We start from the raw sequence: 24,905 nt of genomic DNA on the forward strand, positions 1-24,905 counted from the left end.
CCCATTCTCCCCTTATTCCTTGAATTTCCTCCATTTCATCATCATCCCTTTCCACTTTGAATGATAGCTTTCTGTTTGTTTTATATATATATATATATATATGTGTGTGTGTGTGTGTGTATGTGTATATGTATGTGTATATATTTATATATGGGAGCCCTTCATTTGTTCGAACTTTCAAATGTTCGAAACTCATATGGCCGACACCATATGAGCGAACGTTTTGAAAGGCCGACAAATTATAGCGGAGATCCCGCTACAGTGCGGGACTGAGATTCCCCTTTCCTGCACTGTAGTGCAATCTTGGAGTGAGAATATTTAAGTAGCAGGGTGTATGGGGGGTGCAGGGGGGCTTGCCCCCCTTGCATAACACAGTTTTACTGTGTTTACAGGTAGGTAAATGGTGCTATTTCAAGATGTCGGTCTTTCGGAATGTCTATCATATGGTGTCGGCCATATGAAAGTCTGCATTCTGAATGGTCAACCTTCTGAAGTAGACCCTATATATATATATATATATATATATATATATATATATATATATAAGCCTCAACTCTGTAACTCTGAAAATCCCTTTGGGTAATCCTAAACCACCTTGTTCTCTTGAAAGGATCAGTTTATCCCATTTGACACTTACCGTCTTCCTCTCCCAGATCAGTTCCTTCAACTCTTTGTTTATTATTGTCCACAGGTTCTCCTCTGGTTAATTTAAAATATGCCTGACCTATATATAAAACTAAAGGGACAAAAAAACAGCTTTACTGCCTTTATCTCGTTATCCATATCCATAAACAAGAACTTTGTTTCCTAGCATTTGTATTATCTTTTGTTTATTCTTTTCCTACATATCCTTAGCTGACATAACAGAATCCTTTTATTATTAAATACTTCATTTTATGGTATCCCCATAAATATGGGTATTGATGGACCAATTCATGCGTGGGGACATAGCTTACAGCTATCTCCCCAATTCTATCTTCATTAAATTTATATCAGAAAAGACTTTAAACCATCTCAAGATGTTCCACAACACTGAGATGTCCTTTTCTGTTTTTATCCGGTACAAATTAATATCTTCTGCAGTTAAAGCCAGCTTTTCTTGATTTACCAAACCAAATATATCCTTGAATTTTTGAGTCCTTTATTTTCTTTAGTGCCTTGACTTTGTTGATCTTGCATCCCAAACTCTTACAGAATTTACCCAGTGTCTTCCAAAGCTTTCCTAGGTCTCTTTCCAGGTTTATGATTAAGAACACATCAGCCCTATGTAGGGTAATCATCTTCTCTCTCTCTTTCCATGTTTATCCCCTTATCTCCAATTCTGTTATGTTGTGGTCTAACTGTTTTAGCTGTATTGCAAATAATGGCAATAGACAGTACCCTTGCCTTTTATGTCTTTGTCATCTATGACATTCTTATCCTAATCTTTAACCTAGACTTTGACTTAGTCTAGTGATATCAGTCCTAGCCCTTCCTCCTTTTTCTGTGCATCCTGCGTTGTCAGTAATGTTTTGAGCAGGTTGTCTGCCAACCTTTTTCTCCCCATAAATCCCATTTAATCCCCTGGAAAATGTATTTAGAATTCTCCCTAATCTGTTGCTAGAATCTGCATAAAGAATCTGTAGTCATGATTTAGGATTGAGATTGGGTTGTAAGACTGACAGTGGGTTATTTTCTTATTTATGAATCACTGAGATGAGTGCCATGTACTCCAGGACTCCGGTAGTTTCTGATCGTTTCTTATATTATTAAATAATCTTTCCCATACTTATATTATTTCTTGTTTTGATAGCTATCTGTGCGCTGTTGGAATTTCTTCACTCCCTGCTGTCTTCACTTTTACCATTCTATTTTATGCCCTCCTAATGTCCTCCTTACCTTTTGGTTTTGTTAAATTTCTTTTATCATCTTCCTCTAACTCCCTTGCTGTCAATAGTTCTCATTCCATTGCACGTCTCCCTTCCTGTTCATATGGAAGCTACTCTTCTGTGTATAACTCCTGGTAATACTCTCTCTAAAAGCTTCTAAAATCTCCATCTTTAGGTATTACAGCCACAACAACTTTCTTCCATGGTGCTGGTGCTTCTCCTTCTTTGAAAATACTGTTAAAACCTTCCAGATCTTTATTATTTTTCCCTGCTAACTTCCAAACTTCCACAGGAATGCTATCTATTCTGGAGACTTTCCTGCAGATTGATTGTATGCCACCATTTTTATCTCCTCTCTTCCTATCTTAACTATTAATCGTTGAGCTTCATGTACCTCTACCCTTGGCATACTTAAGTCTTCCGTAAATATTTCCATTTAGGCTATTTCTTGATTTCTACATTTCTCTGCTTTAATTAAATTTCAGAAAAAGTCAAAAATATCTCTACAGGACCTCTGGTTATTTTTCTTGTTTATAGGCTCCCTAAATTTGGCAAAAACCTTTTTCACTTTCTGCTAACTTAAGTCACTGTGCTAAAAGTTTTTGTGTTTTTGAGTTATCAAAACACAGTTGTTTAACAACAGTCTTTCTAAATTTGTGCATATTATCCAAATACTCCCTTATTTTTTAAGCACTCTGCAATTTTGCCTCTGTTTGTTCAGTCAGATTCCTGTTCTGCAATACTTTAACGTTTGTCAGCCCCAATAAATGATTCCTATTACTTCTTAACCATATTTCTTTTACTTTCATTTTTTCCCTATTTTTTAACTCCACTTTCATTTTATCCCACTCACTTGCTATATCTTCTGAAGAAATTTCTATCTTCCCTAATAACTCCCATATAATTTCCACTAACCATTCCTTAAATTCATCTGTTTTTAACTGGTAGGTGGAGAAGCACCAGTGTGTCATTTTTACTTCATTACCTGGGTTTTTTCTTCGTTGCTATCCACACATAATCTGAAGTAGTTATTGGTTGTGTGTCAAAACTTCCAATTAAATGCATATGTTCCCACGAAATATAATTTCTGTCTCGTCTAGCCTAGTTGTACCATGGGGAATAATATGTAAATTCTCTCAGACTTCCTACTATTGATTTCACATCTTCCATACCAAATATTTTCATAAATTTCTTTGGAACTCTACCTTCTTTTGTTATATGTTCCCTAATAGGTCCCCTAAATGCATCCTCACTTTTGCAAATCAAATTCCAGTCCTCACCTGTAAGTAATAGTCCTTGTTGAAATCTGATTATTTTTCCCAACCATTTCTTAAGCTCCATAATAACAGTATGAGGTGGAATACAAATACATACCATAGTAATCCTCCTCATTTGCTAGTATCCCCTTACTACCACAAATCTACTATTACCTTTTTTTTTCTTTTTCTATCACTGTCAGAGCTTCTCTATCAATTAGTACAAGTACTCCCCCTTTCCATTGTTCCTGATACTGTGCTGAACATCTCTCTTGAAGTATATTCTTTATCAACTTTATTTGGTGATTTCTTTCCAGGTGTGTCTCCTGTACCATAGCTGTTTGCACTCTGCATTTCTTAATGTAGTTCAGTACTCTCTCCTTATTTTCTATACCTGTGAAGCCATTCACATTCCAAAATAATATGTTTAATACAGCCATTATGAGAAGAAGTTATTCCCAGCGTTTACAACTGACAGCTTTTTTAAATGTCTTTTTTGTGTTACATGCACCCACTAGGTGGGTTTATCTTTATAAAGTTGTTTCTTGCCATTTGAACTTATGTCAGATTTTACATAACTTTTTGTTTTAATGAAACTCTTCGGACAAAAACAGCCCCCCAGAACCTATTAACTTGCAACAAACGCACAAAAATGTATACATCTTCAAAGAATGAAGTTTAACCCTGCTGATAGAAACAGTTGTCCCCAAACAGGGATTAATTAACTTAAAATTAATTAAAAGAAACACGAAAAACTTCTAAAAGCTCATCCGATATCCTTCCTATTTCTCCTTGCCTGTATATAGTTTGTATAGCCCTCCTTTCTGTTTTCTTACTCGTACTGCTAGGGCTTTTGCTGCCTTTGAGGTGGTACTAAAATACAACTTTGCTAACACTAATATATTCTGCCATATTCTGTCATCCTTTCATCCCTGAATAACTTGTCTTATTTCTTTCTCCCCTATGTTTAGTCTGCTACCCTCTCCTCTTGCTCTCCGTCACTGCAGTTCTAGTGATTCTGGTGTCAGACTCTTCTTATTGATCTTCTTTTTTATCCCCATCTTTTCTTTCATTTCAGTTAATATCTCTGTCTTAATCCATTTATGTTAAGTTGTCTATCTCGCCTTCATTCTTGCTGGATGGGTTCGGAGCCGACCTCGGCTCCGACTCGGCCACTCTAAAAGCTCGAGAGTTGGTTCCACCGGCTCGAGGCTCCCCTTATATCCCACAATGCTAGGCGAGAGTTACCCCAGATCTCGTTTGCCGCTACAGCTTCGAGGTTGGTTGCTTCTACCGGTTCCTGGTGAGTGTTAGCTTTTTCTTCTAAAAGTTACTCTTTTTACCCCTTTTTAAGTTAAATTTCTTCTTAGTTAGTGTAGATCACAAAACTTTATCCCCGACCCTAATTTTTCCCGTTAAAGAACCTTTGGTTCTTCCTTTGGGCCTTAGGCCTTCCCTTCCCTAGTGGAGTGTTTGTGTAGTTTACTTTAATTTTATTGTACTTTAAATTCTAGTATCACTACTAAAATTATTATTTTTCCTGACAGGGTATAACTTGTGTGTTTGGGTGTGTGTTTGTGTACACCTGTCAGTTAGGGAAATGTCTAAAGAAGCAAAGGTCTCCGGATTCAAGAAGTGTGATGCGTGCTGTCAGAAAATGTCTCTGACAGACGCTCACACTTCTTGTGTCTATTGTCTGGGGCCTTTGCACCTGCAGGACTCCTGTGCTGTGTGCCATGGCTTCAGCCCCAGGGTCCTGCAGGAAAGAAAAAACAAGTTAATTTTGAGAGGCTTGTTGAAGCCAGAGGATTCCCTGTCAGTTTCAACAGGGAAGCCCTCTAAGGCATCGAGGTCTTCGGCTCCAGCTTCTGAGCCGAGACCTCAGGTTGTTCAACCTTTGCCTTTATCGGCTCCGGCTGGAGCCGATAAGTCTCAGTCCACAGTTTCTGTGGCTCCCTCGGCTCCGGCCGGAGCCGAGGTTATTGAGGTACCCGTGTCGGCTCCGACCAGACCTTCGGAGCCGACAACTAGAAAGAGGTCTAGGTCACCTTCTTGGCTCCGTTCATTCGGCCCAGGATCTCCCCTGCTGTCTGAACGGAGCCAAAGGTCTCATTCCTCTAGGTCATCGAGGCTGTCCGATCATGACCTTCAGAGGGTAGTGAGTCGACTACTTAAGTCCGAGGCACTAGCCCAGATGCTTCAGAGCCCGACTCATCAGTCGGTGCCTGCCCGGTCCATCAACTCTTTCCTCCTTCGACTCTTTTGAGTTCGGAGCCGGGTCGCGTCGGAAGTGAGACTGTGGTTCCTTCGGAGCCGAGACAATTGTCTTCGGCTCCGCCATCGGCCCGCTTTTCTTCTTTGGAGGAATCTCGGCGCGGACTTCCCTCGTCGGCTCAGAGGGGGTGAGTGGCATCGGACCCTTGTCTGACCCCCCTCTCCCTCTCGGAGCTTCGGCGCTGGTGAGTTCGGCTCCGACATCGACCTCGGAGCCATCACTGTCTGTGCCGAGGGGGGTTCTTAGCTCCTCGGAGCGGGGACCTCTGGCTCTGCCTGACAGGGGTGCATTCGAGGTCATGCGGAGTGTGTTAGAGCCTGGCTCTACTCCACAGTCGGCTCCGTCCGCCCCTCCCTCTATGCTGCCTCAGGGTAAGTCGACTCACTCCCTCATCCCGGACCGCAGAGAGCCAGCTCCTCAAGAGCCCCCTGTGGGGATTTCATCCTCTTCGAGGCCTCTCCTGATTTGGCAGAAGAGCCCCTCGGAAGAGGAAGTGCAAGACGAAACAAATTGCCTCACCTGAGTCTATCACGCCAGACACAAATCTGGATGATTCTGAGGGTTCCCCGTTCCCCTTCTGAAGATGTCTCATTTGCAGACATTCTGGAGATCCTGAAACAGAGGGGAAATTGGCCAGCCCTCAACCATTCGGAGGACGAATCTGTGTATCTTGAGGCCTTTGGCTCTCGCCCTTCCACCTCCTGGGTGTGCCCCCGTTTGGCCCCCTCATGCAGGTGGTTGCTAAGAAGGCATGGACGGCTCCTGATTCAGTGGACCCCACTCCCAGGAGACCCTCTAAATTCATCACAGCTCCATCAGACAAGCAATTTTTATCAAAAGGAGTTTCTGTGGATGCTATGGTGGTAGCTGCTGCCACAAAGAAGGAACTGGCTGATCCTTCAGTGCCTGTCCATCCACCTAACAAGGAATCTAGGTCCATGGATAGGTATGGAAGCGGATGTTCTCCTCAGCGACATTTACCATGCGTTCGCTGAATTACCTGTGCCATTTCACTCGTCTTCAAAGGGACTTGATCAAAGAAGCGAGTGAAATGTTAAAGGATCCTACAGCTGCGGGTTTCCAAGAAAAAATGAACACACAGCTGGCTACCCTTAATTCCATATCTAACTCCTCCATGCGCCTCCTCTCTTATGCGGCCGATGGAGCGAGCAGAGCCAAGAGGGACAGGTGTAGCCTTACGTAGGCACGCCTGGATGCGGCTATGCAATTTATGGACCCTTTCAAGACGTCTTTCACGAACTCCCCTTTTGATGGATCATCTCTTTGGTCCTCAAGTGAAAGAAACCCTGACTAGGTGCGAGACTGATGGCAAGACCCTTTCTGCCGCCGGAGTCCGTTTTCGACTCCTTCTAGGCCTTACCCCAAAGGCCAGAAGGGTGGGAAGATGTGGTTCCGTAAACAATCTCAAGGGACTTCGCCTGACGACAGAGTCGCTTTCCTACCAAAGGCAGAGGTGGGAATAACAATGGTAGACGTCGCCCTAGGGGCAGGGGGGGTCCGCAGAACCAGGGCAATCGGGAAGCCTTTCCTGACAAGCCTTTTCAGCATCCCTGAGGTGTTGCCCGACTGCCCATCTTCGAGGCAGTCGGGGAAGATTGTCACTGTACCCAGAAGCCTGGCTATCCCTGACTCAAGACAAATGGGTACAGTCCATCATTTCAAGGCTATTCTATCCCCTTTCTTCGCTTTTCCAAATCAGTCAAAAAAATCCCTTCCAGATGTTCCACCCGCTCAAAGGGATATAGCAGCTTTGGAAATTTCAAAACTGCTTGCAAAAAGAGCAATTCAGTCCGTGCCAGCAGACCAACAAGGATCCGGAATCTACTCAAGGTTCTTTTTAGTTCCAAAGAAAACAGGGGACTGGAGACCGATTTTGGATCTCAGTGTCTTGAACAAATCAGTCAAGAAAACAAGATTTCGGATGGTCACGCTGCAATCCATTCTTCGCCTTTTGGGCAAAGGAAACTGGATGTGCTCTATAGACCTTCGGGATGCGTACTATCACATAAAAATGAACAGACGCTTCAGAAGATTCCTCCGCTTCAGGCTGGGAACCAGTCATTTTCAGTTCAGGGCTCTGCCCTTTGGTCTCACCACTGCCCCCGGTGTTTACCAAATGCATGGCAGTGGTAGCTTCTCACCTGAGACGACAAGGATTCCAGGTGTTTCCATATTTGGACGACTGGCTTCTCACAGCTCCCACCAAGCATCTCCTTCTGATGGCCAGAGATTATACTTTTCGCTTGTCAAAACTGGGTATTTCAATAAATTGCGAAAAGTCTGTTTTGTCGCCTTGTCGTACTATTACCTACATAGGCGCAAATTTAGATACTATAAACATGTCTGCAAGGCTAACAAACCAAAGGATATCAGACATTCACAAATTGGTGTCACTTCTTCTCAACAACAACAGAGCCAAAGCCAGGTTAGTTCTAAAGGTGTTGGGAATCATGGCAGCGGCCATACCTCTCCTTCCATTGGCCAGATACCACATGCGGATCCTTCAGTGGATGCTTTTTTCTCAATGGTCATACCAGGAACTTCCAATGTCTCACACCATTATGATCACGCAAGTGTGCAAAAAGCATCTCATGTGGTGGATGTCTTCCCCAGCTCCTGTCGGAAGACCATTTGTTCCACCTCCTCCGGTTGCTACTCTGACAACGGATGCCTCCCTGATCGGGTGGGGGCATTATCAGGGCAGGACAGTCCAGGGCACATGGCAACCAAACGAATGCCACTTGCACATAAATGTTCTGGAGATGAGAGCAGTGCTTTTAGCGTTGCAAGCCCTTCAAGACTCTCTTCCCTTGGGAACGATTGCAATCCAGACAGACAATATGTCTGTAGTGTGGTACATCAACAAACAAGGCGGAACCAGATCATACCCCTGTGTCGAGAAGCACTCAGACTGTGGCAATGGGCGATTTCTTCTCAGCGTTTTCTGATAGCAACGCACATCCCGGAAGTCCAATCACATTGCGGACAAGTTGAGCAGAGCTATACTCATGCCTCACGAAAGTGGTCTCTGAAAGACTCTGTAGTGAGAGAAATCTTTCTCAAGTGGGGTCAGCCTTGCTGCGATCTTTTGCTACTCCCCAAAACAGCAAGTGCAGAGAATATTTCACTCTATTCCCTTTACCAGGCCAACCCAGCAGGGACGCCTAGTCCAAGTTTGGCCCCGGGACTTCTGTATGCATTTCCTCCTTTCCCACTGATCTCTCAAGTAATACAGAAAGCTATCGCTCAGAAGGCCTCATTGATCCTCATTGCTCCTTACTGGCCTCGACAAGTGTGGTTCCCCTTTCTACATCGATTTCTTTTGAGCGACCGTGGAATCTGGACCTAGTTCCAGATCTTTTGATCCACCAGTCGGGTCAGTTTCATCGCCTCCCTCCCTCTCTGAACCTCACTGCTTGGTTCCTCCAGTTCCAACCGTAGCCAGGCTTCCTCAATTATCTCACTCTGTTAGAGATATATTGATAGCTTCCCATAAATCTTCCACTCGAAAGATTTATTTGAGTAAGTGGAAACGCTTCTCATATTGGGCACAAGGAAAGGACATAGATCCTTTCACCGCTTCCATCCAACTAGTCCTTGATTTTCTAGCTGAACTCTTCCATGCAGGTTCATCTCCATCTACTCTTAAGGTTCAATTGGCAGCTATTTCTAATTTTCCATGTGGGTATTTCTGAATCTGCCCTAATGTCCCACAAACTTTGCAAAGCCTTTTTGAAAGGAGTTTTTCTTCTCAGACCTCCTATAAGAAATCCTCCTTCTCCTTGGGACCTAAATTTAGTTCTTGCTTCTTTGATTCTTTCCCCTTTCGAACCTGCAGCTTCATGTTCCTTGAAATTATTATCATGGAAAACTCTCTTTCTGGTGGCTATCACATCAGCTAGAAGAATTTCAGAACTTCAAGCACTCAGTTGTCGTTCTCCTTATCTTTTGTTCCATAAGGACAGAGTTTCCTTACGAACTAACCCGTCCTTTTTGCCTAAGGTGGTTTCAACATCAAATCTAAACCAAAGCATTGACCTACCTGTCTTTTTCACAGAGTATTCAAATAGGTATGAACAAAAATTACACTGCCTGATGTTCATCGTCAATTAAGGTACTATTTGGATAGGACAAACAATTCAGAAAATCTGATCAGCTGTTTGTCTCCTATGGAAAGCAGAAAGGGACTTTCAGTTTCAAAGGTATCATTATCCAGATGGCTAACATCTTTGATTTCCTGGTATATGAAATTAGACAACAAAATTGCCTAATAAACCTAAAGCCCATTCCACCAGAGCTTTGGCTACTTCTTTAGCCTTCCAAGACAGACTGCCTATTGACACCATTTGTGCAGCGGCTACTTGGGCTACTCCTCACACTTTTATTTCTCATTATAAGTTGGATTTAGCTTCTAGGCATAGAGCTAATTTTGGTTCCACTGTTCTCAGGAGTCTGTTCCGTTAGGCCACCCGGGACAAGGTGCTAGGGACGCGTCCCATCCAGCAAGAATGAAGGCGAGATAGACAACTTAACATATAGAAGTTATGTTCTTACCATAACGCTCCATGTTAGTTGTCTTCTCGCCTTCTTCTTGCGTCCCACCCTCCTTCCCCCTGGCCTGGACAGACCTAGAGGAGTTGTGATCGTGACCTCTCTTTCTACCACCTCTTTCTTAGTCATATGCTATTATGCATATTTCTTGGTTCAGGATGTAGGTCACCCTTCTTTCTTCCTGTTGTTAGAGGTGGATTCTGTTTTACAGTTATACTGTTACTGTTATAAGCTGGGGTTAGCTTACAAACGAGATCTGAGGTAACTCTCGCCTAGCATTGTGGGATATAAGGGGAGCCTCGAGCCGGTGGAACCAACTCTCGAGCTTTTAGAGTGGCCGAGTCGGAGCCGAGGTCGGCTCCGAACCCATCCAGCAAGAAGAAGGCGAGAAGAAGACAACTAACATGGAACGTTATGGTAAGAACATAACTTCTATTTGCATCTCCAAGTCTCTCCTGCCTCATTCACTCTTCCTCTCCTGCTATACTCTTCATAACCATAATCAATCATTATTTCTCTCCTTTACTTTCCAGGAGAAATATAGGTGTTTGCCACTTTCCATTTGTATCTTTAACACTGTTATTGCATAATCTGTCAGTATTATTGATTCTGTTATCACCCTATTTACAATTTATTTATGAGCCTGTGTTATATACCCTCTGTCTATCCTGGGCCATGAGTCATGTCTGTAAGAGTAATATGTGTATCCATTTTTACTTCCATTACTTTCTTTTACCCATAATGTATCTACTCATCCTAACATTCTAAAATAAATTTTCAGTAAGCATCCCACCTGTGACAGTTTCCTGTTTCTTAAGCCTTTACCCACTTCATCCCTACTTATTCTAATGTTACAGTCTCTGAACAGTGCTCCCATACCTTCCAGAAATCTAGTAATCCCTTTTAGTACTCCCTAAACTTGCTTACTGTTGACTGAGGTGGGAGGTAGATTAGAACTTTAGTTACCCTTGTTCCCTCCAATATCACTTTTACCCCTGCTTATCTACCCTTATTTTCTAGCCTTCCCTTAATCTGAATTGGGAGTAATTTTTTTTCACAAGCAATACTGTGCCCTTTTTTTCCTGATCCCATGGTGCACTGGTTCCTATATTATGTCCACCACCCATTCGTTTTCTGTGATCTTCCCACTACAAATGCTTCTCCTGTAATGCTATTATCTGTGCATTTGTTTCCATCAGATGTAATATTATTTCTCTCTCAACTTTATATTGTGTAATGTGAATGGCTTAGGGAATAATCCCCAGAGTTAATTCACCTATTTTATTTGTTGGAGTTGCTCGTTACCTTCTTTCTCTTTCATATTTTTCCATTGATCACCTTCCTCCTACTTTCTTTCCATTTCTCTGTTATTCCCCTGTTTCTGTTCAAGACCTCTTTCTTTGGATACCATTCTGAATCTGTCCCCCGCCTTGCTTTCCCTACTGTCATTACTATGACAGAGCAAATATCATCTTATGGGATCCTCTGCTATCTCCACGTGATAACTTTCCTTGTATCTGTCCCCACTCATCTTTGTCTCTATTGCCCTTTGGTCTCTTTACAAATACTCGTTCTTTTCTTTAATTTTGTGTAGTTTTAATTTCATCTCCTCCTCTTAATACTTAAGAAAAACTCTCATTCATTTGCCTTTTGTTCTATTCTGTTCTGTGTCTCCTGTCCCTTTACTAAACCTCTTGTTTCTTTTACTTTTGTTTTCATTTCCTCCCTAGTTATTAAAAGTGTTTATTTTGACTTTTTATTAACAAAAATGATTGCTTTCCCTTCAAATGACTGTCATTGTTTCCCTTCTCTCACTCTCTTATCATCTGATTAGACCTCCCTTGTTTATATCCCACCTTCTCAAAATATGTGTTACTCTATATTTTCTATGCAATCTTGCTGTTTCTTTCTTCCCCCAGCCTGCTGCATGTCTTTATCTCCTGTAATTCATGGGGAATAGCTTAAAAACGAGCTCAATTAATTTGTGTTTGTGTGTGTTTGTGTGTGTTTGTGTGTGTTTGTGTGTGTTTGTGTGTGTTTGTGTGTGTTTGTGTGTGTTTGTGTGTTTGTGTGTGTTTGTGTGTGTTTGTGTGTTTGTGTGTGTGTGTGTGTGTGTTATTTATAAATATTTACACACTATTACTTAGTCATTTTAACAACCAGCTCACTTGCATGCATTCATATTTATTTTATCAACAAGTCATGTATAACTGTATACTTTGTCATTTTATCAGTCGGCTGAATTTCATGTGTGTATGTATATCAAATCCGCCAGTCATACTTGCTTTCTTCTTTTTCATTTGACTCTGATAATGTAATTCTCGTGAAAGAAGGATAACAAAAGCAAATACCCTCAACTGAGGGATCAAAACAGAAGGAATGTACAAACTGACAGAAATAACCCTAAAGGTGACACACAGGAAAGAACAATTTCATTTAACCACACTTAATTCTCTCTAGCTATTGTGAGTACTACTTTTGATTAGTTATGGTTTTTCCCTCAACCATTGCTGCCTAATGAACAGTGGAAAGAAGTCCATGCTTTGCTGCATATTGCCATTCTCATATTAGCTTTCTTCCTATTCCACTGTCTGAGGTAAATCCAGTCTATTCTCTCCCTTCTGCTTATTTACTGATTTCTGCAGGAAATGAAATGTTTCTTTCAGGTCAGTAATTCTACATATAGCAGGGTATTTTAGTCTCCATCCTAGGCCTCTCTCTTTATAATCTTAATGACAGGAGCAAATAGGTTCATAGGTTCATAGGTTTATACTAGGCTATCTGCCCTAAGGCATTTATAAGCCTAGCCCAAAGTTTTGTGGCTTACGCCACCCCTTATATGAAAAAATACTGTGCCCATTAGTTTGTTGTGCCTCTGTCCAGCAGTGAGACAGAGATGATTCCCGGGGTAAACCTACGATCTCCCATCCACAGGTCAAGATTTCTCTTGAACAGAGCCAGCGAGGTGCTGTGCCTCACATGGACCGGGATTTTATTCCACAGCATAGGGAGTCTCTGAGTGATAACTCTATCCCTCCAGCACGTCCTATTTATATCTGTGCAAAGGTTTAAGTCGCTTGCTCTAGTGGTTTTGGTGGATTTGGATTTTTTGAGGTGGAGCATGACCATTAATTCTGGGTTGGACATGACCTTGTATGTCAGGCACATGTCACCTCTGAGCAGACGGTATGCGACTGAATAGAGCTGGAGTTTCTTCAATCTGGCAGCATATGACAGATTTTGGATTTCTCTTTCTGTGTGTCTCGAAAAAATAGTCCTGATCCAGGAATACTCTGTCAGCCACCATGACATTTTTTTTGGTTTCCTTGCTGCCTCCAGAATTCTTTCAGTTTATATGTTTGCATTCTATTACCAGTCTTTTTTTTTGCTCACTCCAATCCTCAGGTGCCATGCAAAGCTATGTGGCCTTTCTGTCTTGAATCAGTTGTCTGGAATTTCTGCCAATCTGGCAAGCAGCTCTGACAAAAGCTTCTTGCAACTCTGTCCTTTTTTTGGCAGACCCAAGATCTTCACATTTTCCCATCTGGCACTGTCATTGAGATGCATCAGTTTCTCCTCCATATGCACTATCCTTTCTTCTGCAACCATGGCTCTCAGTTTCATCTTGATGTTGTCTTCTACCAAACTTCGTATCATCGTTTCATGTTCTGTCAACTCATGTTGTATATTTTCTGTTCTTCTTTCCTACATTTCTAAATTATTTTTCAGCATTTTTGAATCCTTTAATTCATTTCAGATTGTTGCTAGTGTCCGTTTCCCTCTCCATTCCTGCCATCTGTTCTTTATTCTCTATTTTTTTTTTCTCCTGCTTTTTATTATTTCCTTCATTATCATCTGTAAGTTAAGTGCTTCTCATCTATAGTATAGTCTATTCTGCTTTGGGGCATTTTATGTATTTTTTATTCTCTTTTTTATTCATTTGACTTTAACTCTACAGAATTGCAGCTACTTAGAGTGCTGCCATACAGGATGCCCCCTCTTCTAAATTTATTTATTTAACTTTTGTTAATCTGGAAAGTCTGACTTAGAACAAAGCCAATTTTCAGTGGAGGCCCGGGGAGAAACACTCCAGAAGCATGTATTTGAACGTGGGAGGAAACTGGAGCAACTGGAGAAAACCCACACAAATGCAGGGAGGGCATGCCGACTCTGCACAGAAGACACTCCAGCCAAGAATCGAACTGGAGAACCTCTTGCTGTGAGGCAGCAATGCTACTGCTGCACCACTGATGTCTTGTGCTTAATTCAGTAAGCAACTGTTTATAAGCTGTTTGTTAAACACAGTTCTCTCAACTTATTTTCCAACTAGTTCCACTTCTTCTGCTTCTTAGGTTACTTGGGTATTCTTTCGGGAACCATGTAGATGGATCTTTCCTTAGTACAGTCCTCCTTTTAGACTGTTTGTCTTGTGATCTCATCTCTGAAGAGAACTCCCCTGAGTTCTGTTCAATCCTTGTGCTGATTCTTTCTCTCTCTGTCTTAGACCCCAGTTTTAAGTGCTCTCTCTCTCTGTCTCTCGCTCTGTCTCTCGCTCTCGCTCTCTCTCTGTCTCTCGCTCTCTCTGTCTCTCGCTCTCTCTGTCTCTCGCTCTCTCTGTCTCTCGCTCTCTCTGTCTCTCGCTCTCTCTGTCTCTCTCTGTCTCTCGCTCTCTGTCTGTCGCTCTCTCTGTCTGTCGCTCTCTCTGTCTCTCTGTCTCAGGCTCCATGACTTAGCACTTTGTTTCTCTTTATACTAATTCTCTTGAGTAGGAGCATGGCTTCCTCCACTGCACTCCAGCCATTTGGCATCCAGTACGTCACTGTATGTACATATATTTTATTTTGTAGTCTCCTTATACAATTGTATTTTCTTTTACTTTTTGATAGACAAACTTTTTTCTTCTTAGAAAAGAATTACTGACATCAGGTAGCACTTTTACCTTTAAGTCATTGAGCAGCGTACTTCTCATTGAAAATCCCCAGTTGCTGGCATCACAGGAAGACACCCTGCTTGTGTGTCTGACAACTTGTACTAAGATTTAATAGTGTTTTTAATTCTCTTCTTGTTAGGTCAAGATGATACTAGCTAAGTTTTTTTTTTTTTTTTTATATATATAAAGGATTTGGAAAAAAATACTATATTGTACTCTCTTGTTGTTACTGTGTATTTCTGTGGTTCCATACTGCTTTTCTGAAAAAAATTATATATACATACATATATATATATATATATATATATATATATATATATATATATATATATATAATATAGTGTGTGTGTGTATATACACACACACACACACATATATACACACATTTTAAGTTTAATGTTTAGGAGTTTGAATTATGTGCAAACTGTAGTTAATGTAAACAGACAGTTATGATCATGGAAGTTTCTCTAAGAACATTTTTCTAAGCTTTGGTCTAGCAACATGTTGTTCAGCTTGCAGCTTTGACCTTTACTAAATAGTGAGTAGTGTTTCTTTTGGCTTATGGGAATGATTACATTTTTGAGTGACTCTTTAAAATTGTTGTTTTGCTTTGCAGGTAGCCGATTCAAATGGGGAGTTCTTTGTTAAATCTTCAGAGCTTTTTGAGAGTCCTGTTTACTTGGAAGAAGCTGCAGATGTGCTGTGTATTTTACAAGCAGGTAACACGCAAAGTGTATATTTTCGTTTTAGTTGTTTACTTTTTCATCCAAAACAAAAGTAGTTTTTCAGTGCCATTAATGGCAAAGAATGGAAATGTAAGAAACAGGAGCTAGTAAAAGGCCATGGAACCCTTTCTCACTCGAAAATAAAGATGAAAATGGGTCATAGTGCATAGTAGAGCACTGTCCTACCACACAAATTAAGTAAAATGTTTGTTTATTTATTCTTCTGTTAATAAATGTGAAGTAATATACACTGTGCCATTTTCATCATCTATCTGGTCCATAAGCTTAACAAATTGTGTATGTGTGTGTATATATATCTATACACATACACACACACACACACACACATATATAGTGTGTATACATGTATGTGTATGGATGGGTGCCCTGCTTTTGGTCTAACTGCTCATTTGACATCTATTTAATCGACCGTATTAGGTCGATATATGCAGATGGTCAACAGGTGTGTGAGATAGACAATCCTTAGGTAGGGGGGATATTCCCTTTCCCCGGGGATTGTGCAATCTCAGAGTTACTATATAAATTTATGGTGGGGGGGGGGTGTAGGGGGACTTTCCTCTGCAAAAAACAATGGTAAGTTTTGCATGCACCAAGTTTCTTTCTCAGTGCATGCATGTTAATGTGTCAACGTTCAGTTTGTTGACCGTTTGCAGTTGACATTACAGAGGTTGAATTGATCCATATATACATATAAATGTTTCTTATATATATATATATATATATATATATATATATATATACATATATATTTATATATGTGTATATATATTTATACACACACTCACAGATGTAGTTATATATGTGTGTATATATATATGTATATATATATATATATATATATATATTTATATATACACACACACAAACACATATATATATATATATATATATATATGTATATATATATATATATATATGTATATATATATATATATATGCACATATAGATTAGATATACATCTGTGTCTGTCTGTATAAAGTTACACACACACACTTTTTGCATCATAATTAGAAGTGATATTTGTCACAACTTTGTAGACACTGTTTCTCTCAAGTCAGATGTGTGGGTGTGTGAGTCTGTGTGGCAAGTCCTGTTGGCAGTGACATCATTGTTTGTTTATGATGCCAGCTTTAGGAGATGTAATTGAAGAGGATCAACCTTGTACAGAAAAAAAAATTCAACATGTCTGTCACGTAAATGGAAAAAAATGTGCACTTAATTTAAGAATGAGACCAAACGGATACAAGAAAGAAAAAAACAGGCATACCTCAACTGTCTTGACTAGAGAGAGTTGAGAGGAAGTCCTTGTTTTGTATCCTCATCCAGCAGTGTGCATAAAAATTACAATTTTATAGACCCTGTTGTGGTTTCAAGTTCTTATTGGCCACTTAACATCTTAATATAAGGCTGAGCAAAGGGGAAATAATGAGTTGTGATTTTTTTTTTTTTTTTAATTTTATTTTTTGTTTATTTTACTTTGTTTACTGGGTAAGTCGACTGGGATAAGACCCATTTTCAGCGGAGGCCCAGGGAGAAAAGCTCCACATACAGAGATTATACAAAAACGTATACAAGAAATTATACAAAAAATATATACAAGACGTACAGTACACCAGAAATTACATTCTCTGCTATTATAGCTGATATTTGTATTATACAATCATCCGATATTGCTTACTGTAGTGTAGACATTGTAGTTTCTCAAAGTAGGCTAAGGAAGGATTTATAGGGGGACATTGGATAGAAAAAGATGAGTTAGAGATTGTCTAGACATGAGAGAGAGCATAGATAATGAGGTGGCCAGGGAAGAAGAAAAAGCCATTAAGATAATTTTTAAGAATCTTTTTGAATTGGTTGGTATTTGTGATGGTTCTGATGTTGTGAGGCAGTGAATTCTAACTTGTTGCTACATGATGAGAAAATAGTGAGTCCCCTGGTGTTTTAGTGGATTTGGGCTCTTGTGAAGAGTGAAGACTTCTATTTGTGGTATGGGACTGGAGAATATTTAGAAGGGCAGTTTTTTTTTCAGGTTGATATACTAGTTTGTGTCTTAAGGTTAAATTGTTATAGGATAGAAGTTGTGGGAGTTGTAATCAGGAGAGTTTTTTTAAGGAGTGACAGTGGTGTGTATGATGTGGGCAGTCAGTTGCAAATTTAGCTGTTTTATTGTAGCATGTTTCAAGTTTAATTGAATCTGTTTTTTTAAGGTTGGTAAGAATGGGGGAAGCATACAGAAGTGTTGCTAGAAGATGGGTTCTAGCAATGGCAACCCTAGAGGTGCTGGGTCCTCTTTACATAAATAAAAATTATCTATTTTTTTTTGTGAACTTTCTTAATTGTTTTTGCTATATGTAGGTCAAATCGTAGGTTATCTATTACACGTAGTAGTTTTGTTAGTGAATAGGCATTAATTTTAGTATTATTCCTAGCTGTAATGTAAGAGGTGCTGGGGGGAGGATCTTGTCGGTTGGAAGAGCATGAGTTTTGTTTTATTGGGGTTGAGTATGAGCTGATGGTTAGAGAGCCATAGCTTGGTATCTGAGCATGATTTTTGGGTTCTATCATGGAGGTGTGTTGCAGGTTATTAGCGGCACATATAAGTGCTGTGTCATCTGCATATTGGATAGTTGAAGTCGGTGGGGTAGCACTGTGGAGGTTGTTTGTAAAAATAGTGAAGAGTAGCAGCCCAAGAACTGAGCCTTGAGGTACCCCTAGTGTGATGGGAAGAGGGGGGGAGATAGGACATTAAGCCATTTTACAGCTTGTTGATGGTCCTATAGATAATTGCTGAACCATTGATGTGCAGAGGGGCTGAGGTTCAATTTGGAGACTGTATTTAATAGTTTTGGGTGGGAGACGATATCAAACGCCTTTTACATGTCTAGAAAAACAGCAAAGACTGTTTTACCATTGTTTCTGAATTGGTTGATGGTATTGGTGAAACTGAGGAGTACAGTTGTGGTACTAAGATGGGGCCTAAAACCATGCTGGCATGTTGCTAGCATGTTGTTGAAGGTAAGATAATGAATCGGTTGGAAGTGGCTACATCTTTCGAGGAGTTTAGATAGTGGGGAGAGAATAGAGATTGGTCTGTATTTGGTCAGCTCTGTGGAATTTTCGCCCTTGTGTAAGGGGATAATGTGTGCGATTTTCCATATTGTTGGGACATGTTGTTCTGCTATGAATCTATTAATAAGGATCGACACTGGACAAAGATATGGCTTCAGCTGCTAGTTTTAAATATTCGAGGTAACTTGTCAGCTGCTATTGAGGGTTTGAGCTTTATCGTAGTTTCTTAATGGTAGCTGTGGAAACAGGCTATAAGGAGAAGGAGTTGTAGTTAATATTAAGAGGTCTTGAGGGTAGTGATAGTTCTGTGGAATTACTTTTAATTAGAGATAGTGCACTTTCAGTGAAGTATTTATTGAATTCTTATGCAGCGGTGGTAGGAGAGTGTGGTAAGTTGGGGGAAGGGGTAGTGGAATGTCCTGGGAGGAGAACGGCATTAATGGTATTCCAAAATATTTGGGGGTTATGCTGGTTGTTTATGTTGCAGGTTTAGTAGAAGTTCTTTTTGTTTAGGTTGATTTGGCATTTAGCCTTGTTTCTAATTTGCTGGAATGCGATGCAGTTGATTTGGGTTTTACAAGTGAGCCATGTTTGCCAAGCTTTGTCTCTTTTCTTAAGGAGCATTCTGGTGTCCTTAGTTAGTCATGGTGTGTATGTGGCTTTAATACAAATTGATCTGGGGGGGGCAATTTGTTTAGAATTTCAAGGAAGGTACTATTGAAATAATCTACTGCATCATCAAGGAGCAGGTTTTTTTAGTAGAGATCAGTTACATTTTTTTAAGATATAGATTAGCCACAAAATCAAAAACAAAAAAAGCGTAGTTAAATTTCTGATGAAGTCTTTGGGACGAATAGTAAACATTAAATTTTAACTATGCTAGAAAAGAACTTTCTAAGCTTCTCCAGTGCTTTTCTTGGCGGATTTTGTGTTTTTATTTTGTACTGTGGAAACCTGGGCCTGCTTGCGTGCTGCTTTTCTTCTTTTTTTTATAGGATATTGATTAGGTCTTGGGAGTCAAAGTTTTTTTTTTTTTTTTTTTTACTGCGGATTTGGCGGAAGATGATGAGCTTGTCAGTATTCTATTTTTTTCTCAATAGATAGGTTGGCATATGGTCACTAAGGCTGTCAGGTAAGCAGCCACTAATCTGATAATTCTGGGGTTTGTTGGTTAGTGTCCGATCTAGTGTAGATTGATGGTTGAAGTTTTGATGTATCTGTGTAGGAGCTTGAATGAGTTGTGTGAAGCCATAGAGGTTGATGTGATTGCTATGGTTAAGTAAATTACAAGTTGTCCAGTCTATGTTAAAGTCATCCATAAAATGATAGTTTCTTGGGCTATGGAATTTGATATGGACTGGATGATGTGCTCTGTAGTGGAGATGCTATTTCCAGGTGGGACATGGGTAGCTGTAATGGATATGAATTTGTTTTGGTCAAGTTGAAGTTTAGTAGGTAGGATTTCTATGTTTTCGAGGTTTTCTATGTTTTCGTGGTTATGTACGTCTAGGCTTTGTGGGAAAAGTGCGAGACTGCTCTTAAGTAAAATGGCTAGTCCTCCACCTCTTTTTCCCTTCTCGTCTGCTCTAATGTTGTAACCAGGTGGTGTAATTTCATTGTCAGTAATGTGTGCTTTTAACCTGGTTTCTGTTAAAACCGCAATATCAGGGTTATAATGGGAAAAGTTGGCATGCAATTCTTTAACTTTGTTGACTATGCTTGGCAGGTTTAGATGTAGGATTAGTATTTTGGAGCCTTTTTGTGAGAGACTGGTTATGTCTTGTATTTGAGAGGATGGTGAGGAGGTATTCTGGGGACCTGGATTTGGGTGAATGTCTCCACTTATAAGTTTGGTAGCTATGGTTACTAGTGTCTGGACGAATGTTATATGCTTATGAAACTTAAAAAGGGTATTGTTTGGGTTTGGTTTAATATGTTGTAGTCTGTATGAGGTGTGATGGAGTTCTGTTATATTTAAGATAGATGGAGATATTAAGATGGAGTAGTTAATTAGGTATGGAGAAATGGTAGATGTAGTTTTGTGAAAAGTGTGAGGGGCGACTTTGTGAATGGTAGTTTAAGTGAGCAGCAGTTGTTAGCAGAGCTAGTAATATACAATGTATTGATAGAATTTTGTAATGGTAAAAAGGATAGGTATTGGTTAAATGTTAATGTGTGGTAATGGATGGGTGTTAAGGTTAGTGTGGAAATGTGAGCTAATTTGTAAATGAAAATTGTATAGGTGATGATTGGTAGATAAGTGTCAGTGGGAGTGGTTAGGTTTAGAATAAATCTGAGTGATTTGGGGGTGGCAGGGAGTGGGGGCAGGGTAGGGGAGTGGAGCGAAGCTTAAGTGTAGTGAGAGTGGAACAGAGTGGGCAGAGCCAAGTTGTATGACTGCACAGCAAGGAACAGTCAGTCACTTAAACTACCAGGTGCTGTGAAAAGTATCTATGCAGCTGACGATTTTGTAGAGTAGGAATTCATAGAAAAATAGAAACCTTATGCCAGGAGGAGTTACCCACAGGGTCAGAGTTGCTGGAGCCATGTCAGACTCAAAGCCTGTCACAAGTGGTGTCCCACAGGGCTCAGTCCTGGGTCCACTCTTGTTCGGCATCTACTTTTCTGAAGTACAAGCAAACGCAGGAGGGTTATGGCTGACAAAGTTTGCAGATGACTTCAAACTGGGCGCTATAGTCGAAAACACATCTGACACAGATATCCTTCAGAAGGGCCTCACAGAAACGGATAACTGGTACCAGAGCCATGGCCTAAAGTTAAACGCCAAGAAATGCATAGTCATACCCTTCGGGAAAAACAAGGTTACCCCTAGCTACCATATAGGTGGCAATCCATTGAGCACAGAAGAAGTCATCAGGGATCTGGGGACCCAGGTTGACAGTAGCCTTTCGTTTGACACTCATGTTGCTAAAGTAGTTAGGAAAACCTTCTACATTGCCCACCTGATCATGAAGGGATTCACATCTAGATCAAGGAGGTCATCGTCCCCTGTACTCATCACTCATTAGACCTATGATTGAGTACAATGCCCCATTCGGAATGTATCTGACCCGACACCTGCAGCAGCTGGAAAGGCCCCAAAAGTTCCTCACCAAAAGGATAAAGGGTCTCAAAAATATGTCTTATGCTGCCCGACTGAAAGAACTCCAGCTCTATTCAGTCTCATACCGCTTGCTCAGAGGTGACCTGTGCCTGACATATAAGGCCATGTCAAACCCAGATTTGATGAATATGCTTCACCTCAAAAAATGTAGATCCCTCAGAACCACAAGGGCGGGAGACTTAAACCTTGACACGGTTATTAATAGAACGTGCTGGAGGGACAGATTCATCACCCAGAGACTCCCTATGCTGTGGAACAAAATCCCGGTACATGTGAGGCAGAGCACCTCGCTGGCCTTGTTCAAGAGGAATCTTGACCAATGGATGGGAGATCGCAGATATACCCCAGGGATTACTTCAGTGTCACTGCTTGACAGAGGCACAGCAAAATAATAGGCATAGTTTTATTCAAACTAAAGGGGTGGCGAAAGCCACATAACTATGGGCTAGGCTTATAAATGCCCTTGGGCATATAGCCTAGTATGAACCTATGAACCTATGAGTGAGTATGGAGTGGGAGAAATATGGGCAAGTGTGTTGGGGAAGGAGAAGACTGAGTAAAACAATGATTCCAAACAAGAAAGTATTGGGTTTAGAGAGATCTCTGGTAGGGGTGAGGGTCATACCTCAAAACCGTACCGAATTACTTGTTTTTTACCGAGTTTTGGGATCTAAATAATGGGGTGCCACTATTCCTGAGTGGCACTTCTTAATTTCTGAATTTTTAAATTTTTTTTGTTTTTGGCTTTTTGAGCTGACGTCATCACGTGCTGAATGACGTCAACTCCAACCAGCCTTTTGGAATTGAGCTCAAGGGCTCACATGCATTTCCGGCTACCAGTCAAGCGGGAACACAAACTGTTAACTTATCTTCTGTTTGCGAGTGGCCTGCCAGGAACATAACTAGGACTAAACTGTTATCTTCTGTTTGCAAGCGTGGTGAATTGTCTGTCTCATGAGCTGGAATGTAAGGAGTAAGGACCGCAGAGGTATGTGAACAGAAAACTGCAGAGCAAGCCCATAATGTTTGAACTCTGTAATATCTGCAAGCCGTAATGTTTTTAAACTCTGAGACACTGCACCGTAATATCTGCAAGCAAGACGTAATGTTTTGGTATCTTTAAGCCATAATGTTTTGATATCTGCAAGCTGTAATATGTTTTGAACTCTGAGAGGGTGTGTGTGTGTGTGTGTGTGTGTGTGTGTGTGTGTGTGTGTGTGTGTGTGTGTGTGTGTGTGTGTGTGTGGGTGTGTAAAATACCCCAAATGAATACACCTGGTGGCTACAAATACTCAGGCTGAAACCCTGTACCTTCAGTACAAGGTAACAAGAGCCTAAAGTCCCTACCCACCACTACTTGTGAATTTATGCCTCATAATTTTGTACTGTTCCTCATAAAATCTGTGGTTTTTCAGGATTTTTGTGGCAAATCACTGAAGGATTGAATTCACAAATGATGACAGGCATTGAATTTCAGACTTCATATTCTTCAGAAAATAAATGGTAACACACGACCTTTTATTCTAGCAAGTTTCTAAGTTTATAAGATCAGTATTTAAAATGTATCCATATTTTGGGGCTCTCTTCCCTCATTATTGTCTTTGTCCAGGTGTTTTGTGCTAAGAGGTTGAGAGCTATGGTGAGAAGTGAGAACTGAATTCACTAAATGATAGCCATTTAAGTTTCAGTCTTCCTGTCTTTTTAGGAAACTGCTGATTTAGCATAATGGTATGTTGCTCTCACTGTAGTGCACAGGGTCCTGGGTTCAAGACTTGGCAGTGAAATGCATGGTGGTAACACAACATTTTATTCTAGCAACTTTCCAAAATTATACAAGCAATGTTTAAAATGTGTCCCTGAAATTGCAAATAAGTCTGAGAAGATATGCAAGATGCCCATGGCATGCACTACTGACATTTTATATATATATATATATATATATATATAAAATTGTGTGTTTGTAAGTAGACTTTCATGATGGAAATGTTCTGAACTGGGCAGTTTTGTCATTATTGGTTCATGCATTTTATTTCATTGCTTATTGGAAAAATGTTCAAACAATAAATTTAAAATATGCTTTAAGTCTAACAAGTGTACTGTATTATACAAGGAATATAATTTAATAAAGTCAGGAAGGTGTATGAAAGAATACATGTATGTGCAAGGGGCCTATGATTTGAAATCAGCCCAAAGTAATCTTTATCCACCAATGGCCAGATGCAATTTCTTTGGATGTGGTGTGGGTTTCAATGCTTTTTCAATGAATGTGAGTTTTAAGGGCAGACAAATGTTAATGCTAAGTCTATTTTCATTGCGAGACAGTATTTCTTTGTTAAGCAGATGTCTGCTAGTGTTTGTATAAAATGAAAAAATAAAATCCAAATCATTGTAGAAGTAAAGCAGTATGCACACATTAGTATTTATGGTGAATGGTGTGAAATAGCCAGGTAATGGGATATTGGAATGGCTGCAGGGGGACTCTGGTACCATATTTTGGTTGTCTGTTTTTCAGTTTGTGTTCGAAAGCTGGTATCCCATATATCAGTTGGAGTGGGTGGGGTTAAATAATTATGTATGGAAATTGTATGTTAACATACAGGTTGACAGGTATGGTGAGGATTACCAGTAGTGTGCATTCCCTGAATACATTGTGATGAAATTTTACAGTCATAGAAGGGTTAAAGCATTAACATATACACTGTAATGTTCCTTTACACTGTAACATACACTGTAATGTTCCTTTACTTTAAGTAAACCAGCCACAGACCTTTGCAGATGCAGCTTGCTGGTAGAGAACTGCTATAGGGATGCCTCACAGTGTTTGTATTAGTTGACAACTGTAAATGGAAATAAAAAAAGATTAGGAAAAGCTGACAAGGGGAGTGCTAGAGGAAGTAGGACTGTATTTATAATTGGTGCAATATAAGAAAGGAGTGGAGGGGAAATAGGTAACACAGCCTAATACACTACAGTTCTTCTTTCAGCTTTTCCCGGTTAGGGGTCGCCACAGTGGAACTCAGGTCCGCTAATGATTGGCAGTAGATTTTTACAATGCCAGCCCCGA

The 24,905-nt window shown here is 40.4% G+C and overlaps 1 protein-coding gene across 1 annotated transcript in view; it reads left to right on the forward strand.

Moving 5' to 3' along the window:
- INTS2 (integrator complex subunit 2) overlaps positions 1–24,905 on the forward strand; it is a 1,434,855-nt gene that overhangs the window by 31,926 nt on the left and 1,378,024 nt on the right. Inside the window, exon 3 of the mRNA XM_044054536.1 lies at positions 15,518–15,620. Within this exon, the coding sequence (XP_043910471.1) occupies positions 15,518–15,620 (103 nt within the window). The remainder of the gene's footprint in view (positions 1–15,517; positions 15,621–24,905) is intronic.

Source organism: Protopterus annectens, chromosome 13.part0 (assembly GCF_019279795.1).
Source record: "Protopterus annectens isolate FY-2018-M chromosome 13.part0, PAN1.0, whole genome shotgun sequence".
Lineage (NCBI taxonomy): Eukaryota > Metazoa > Chordata > Ceratodontiformes > Protopteridae > Protopterus > Protopterus annectens.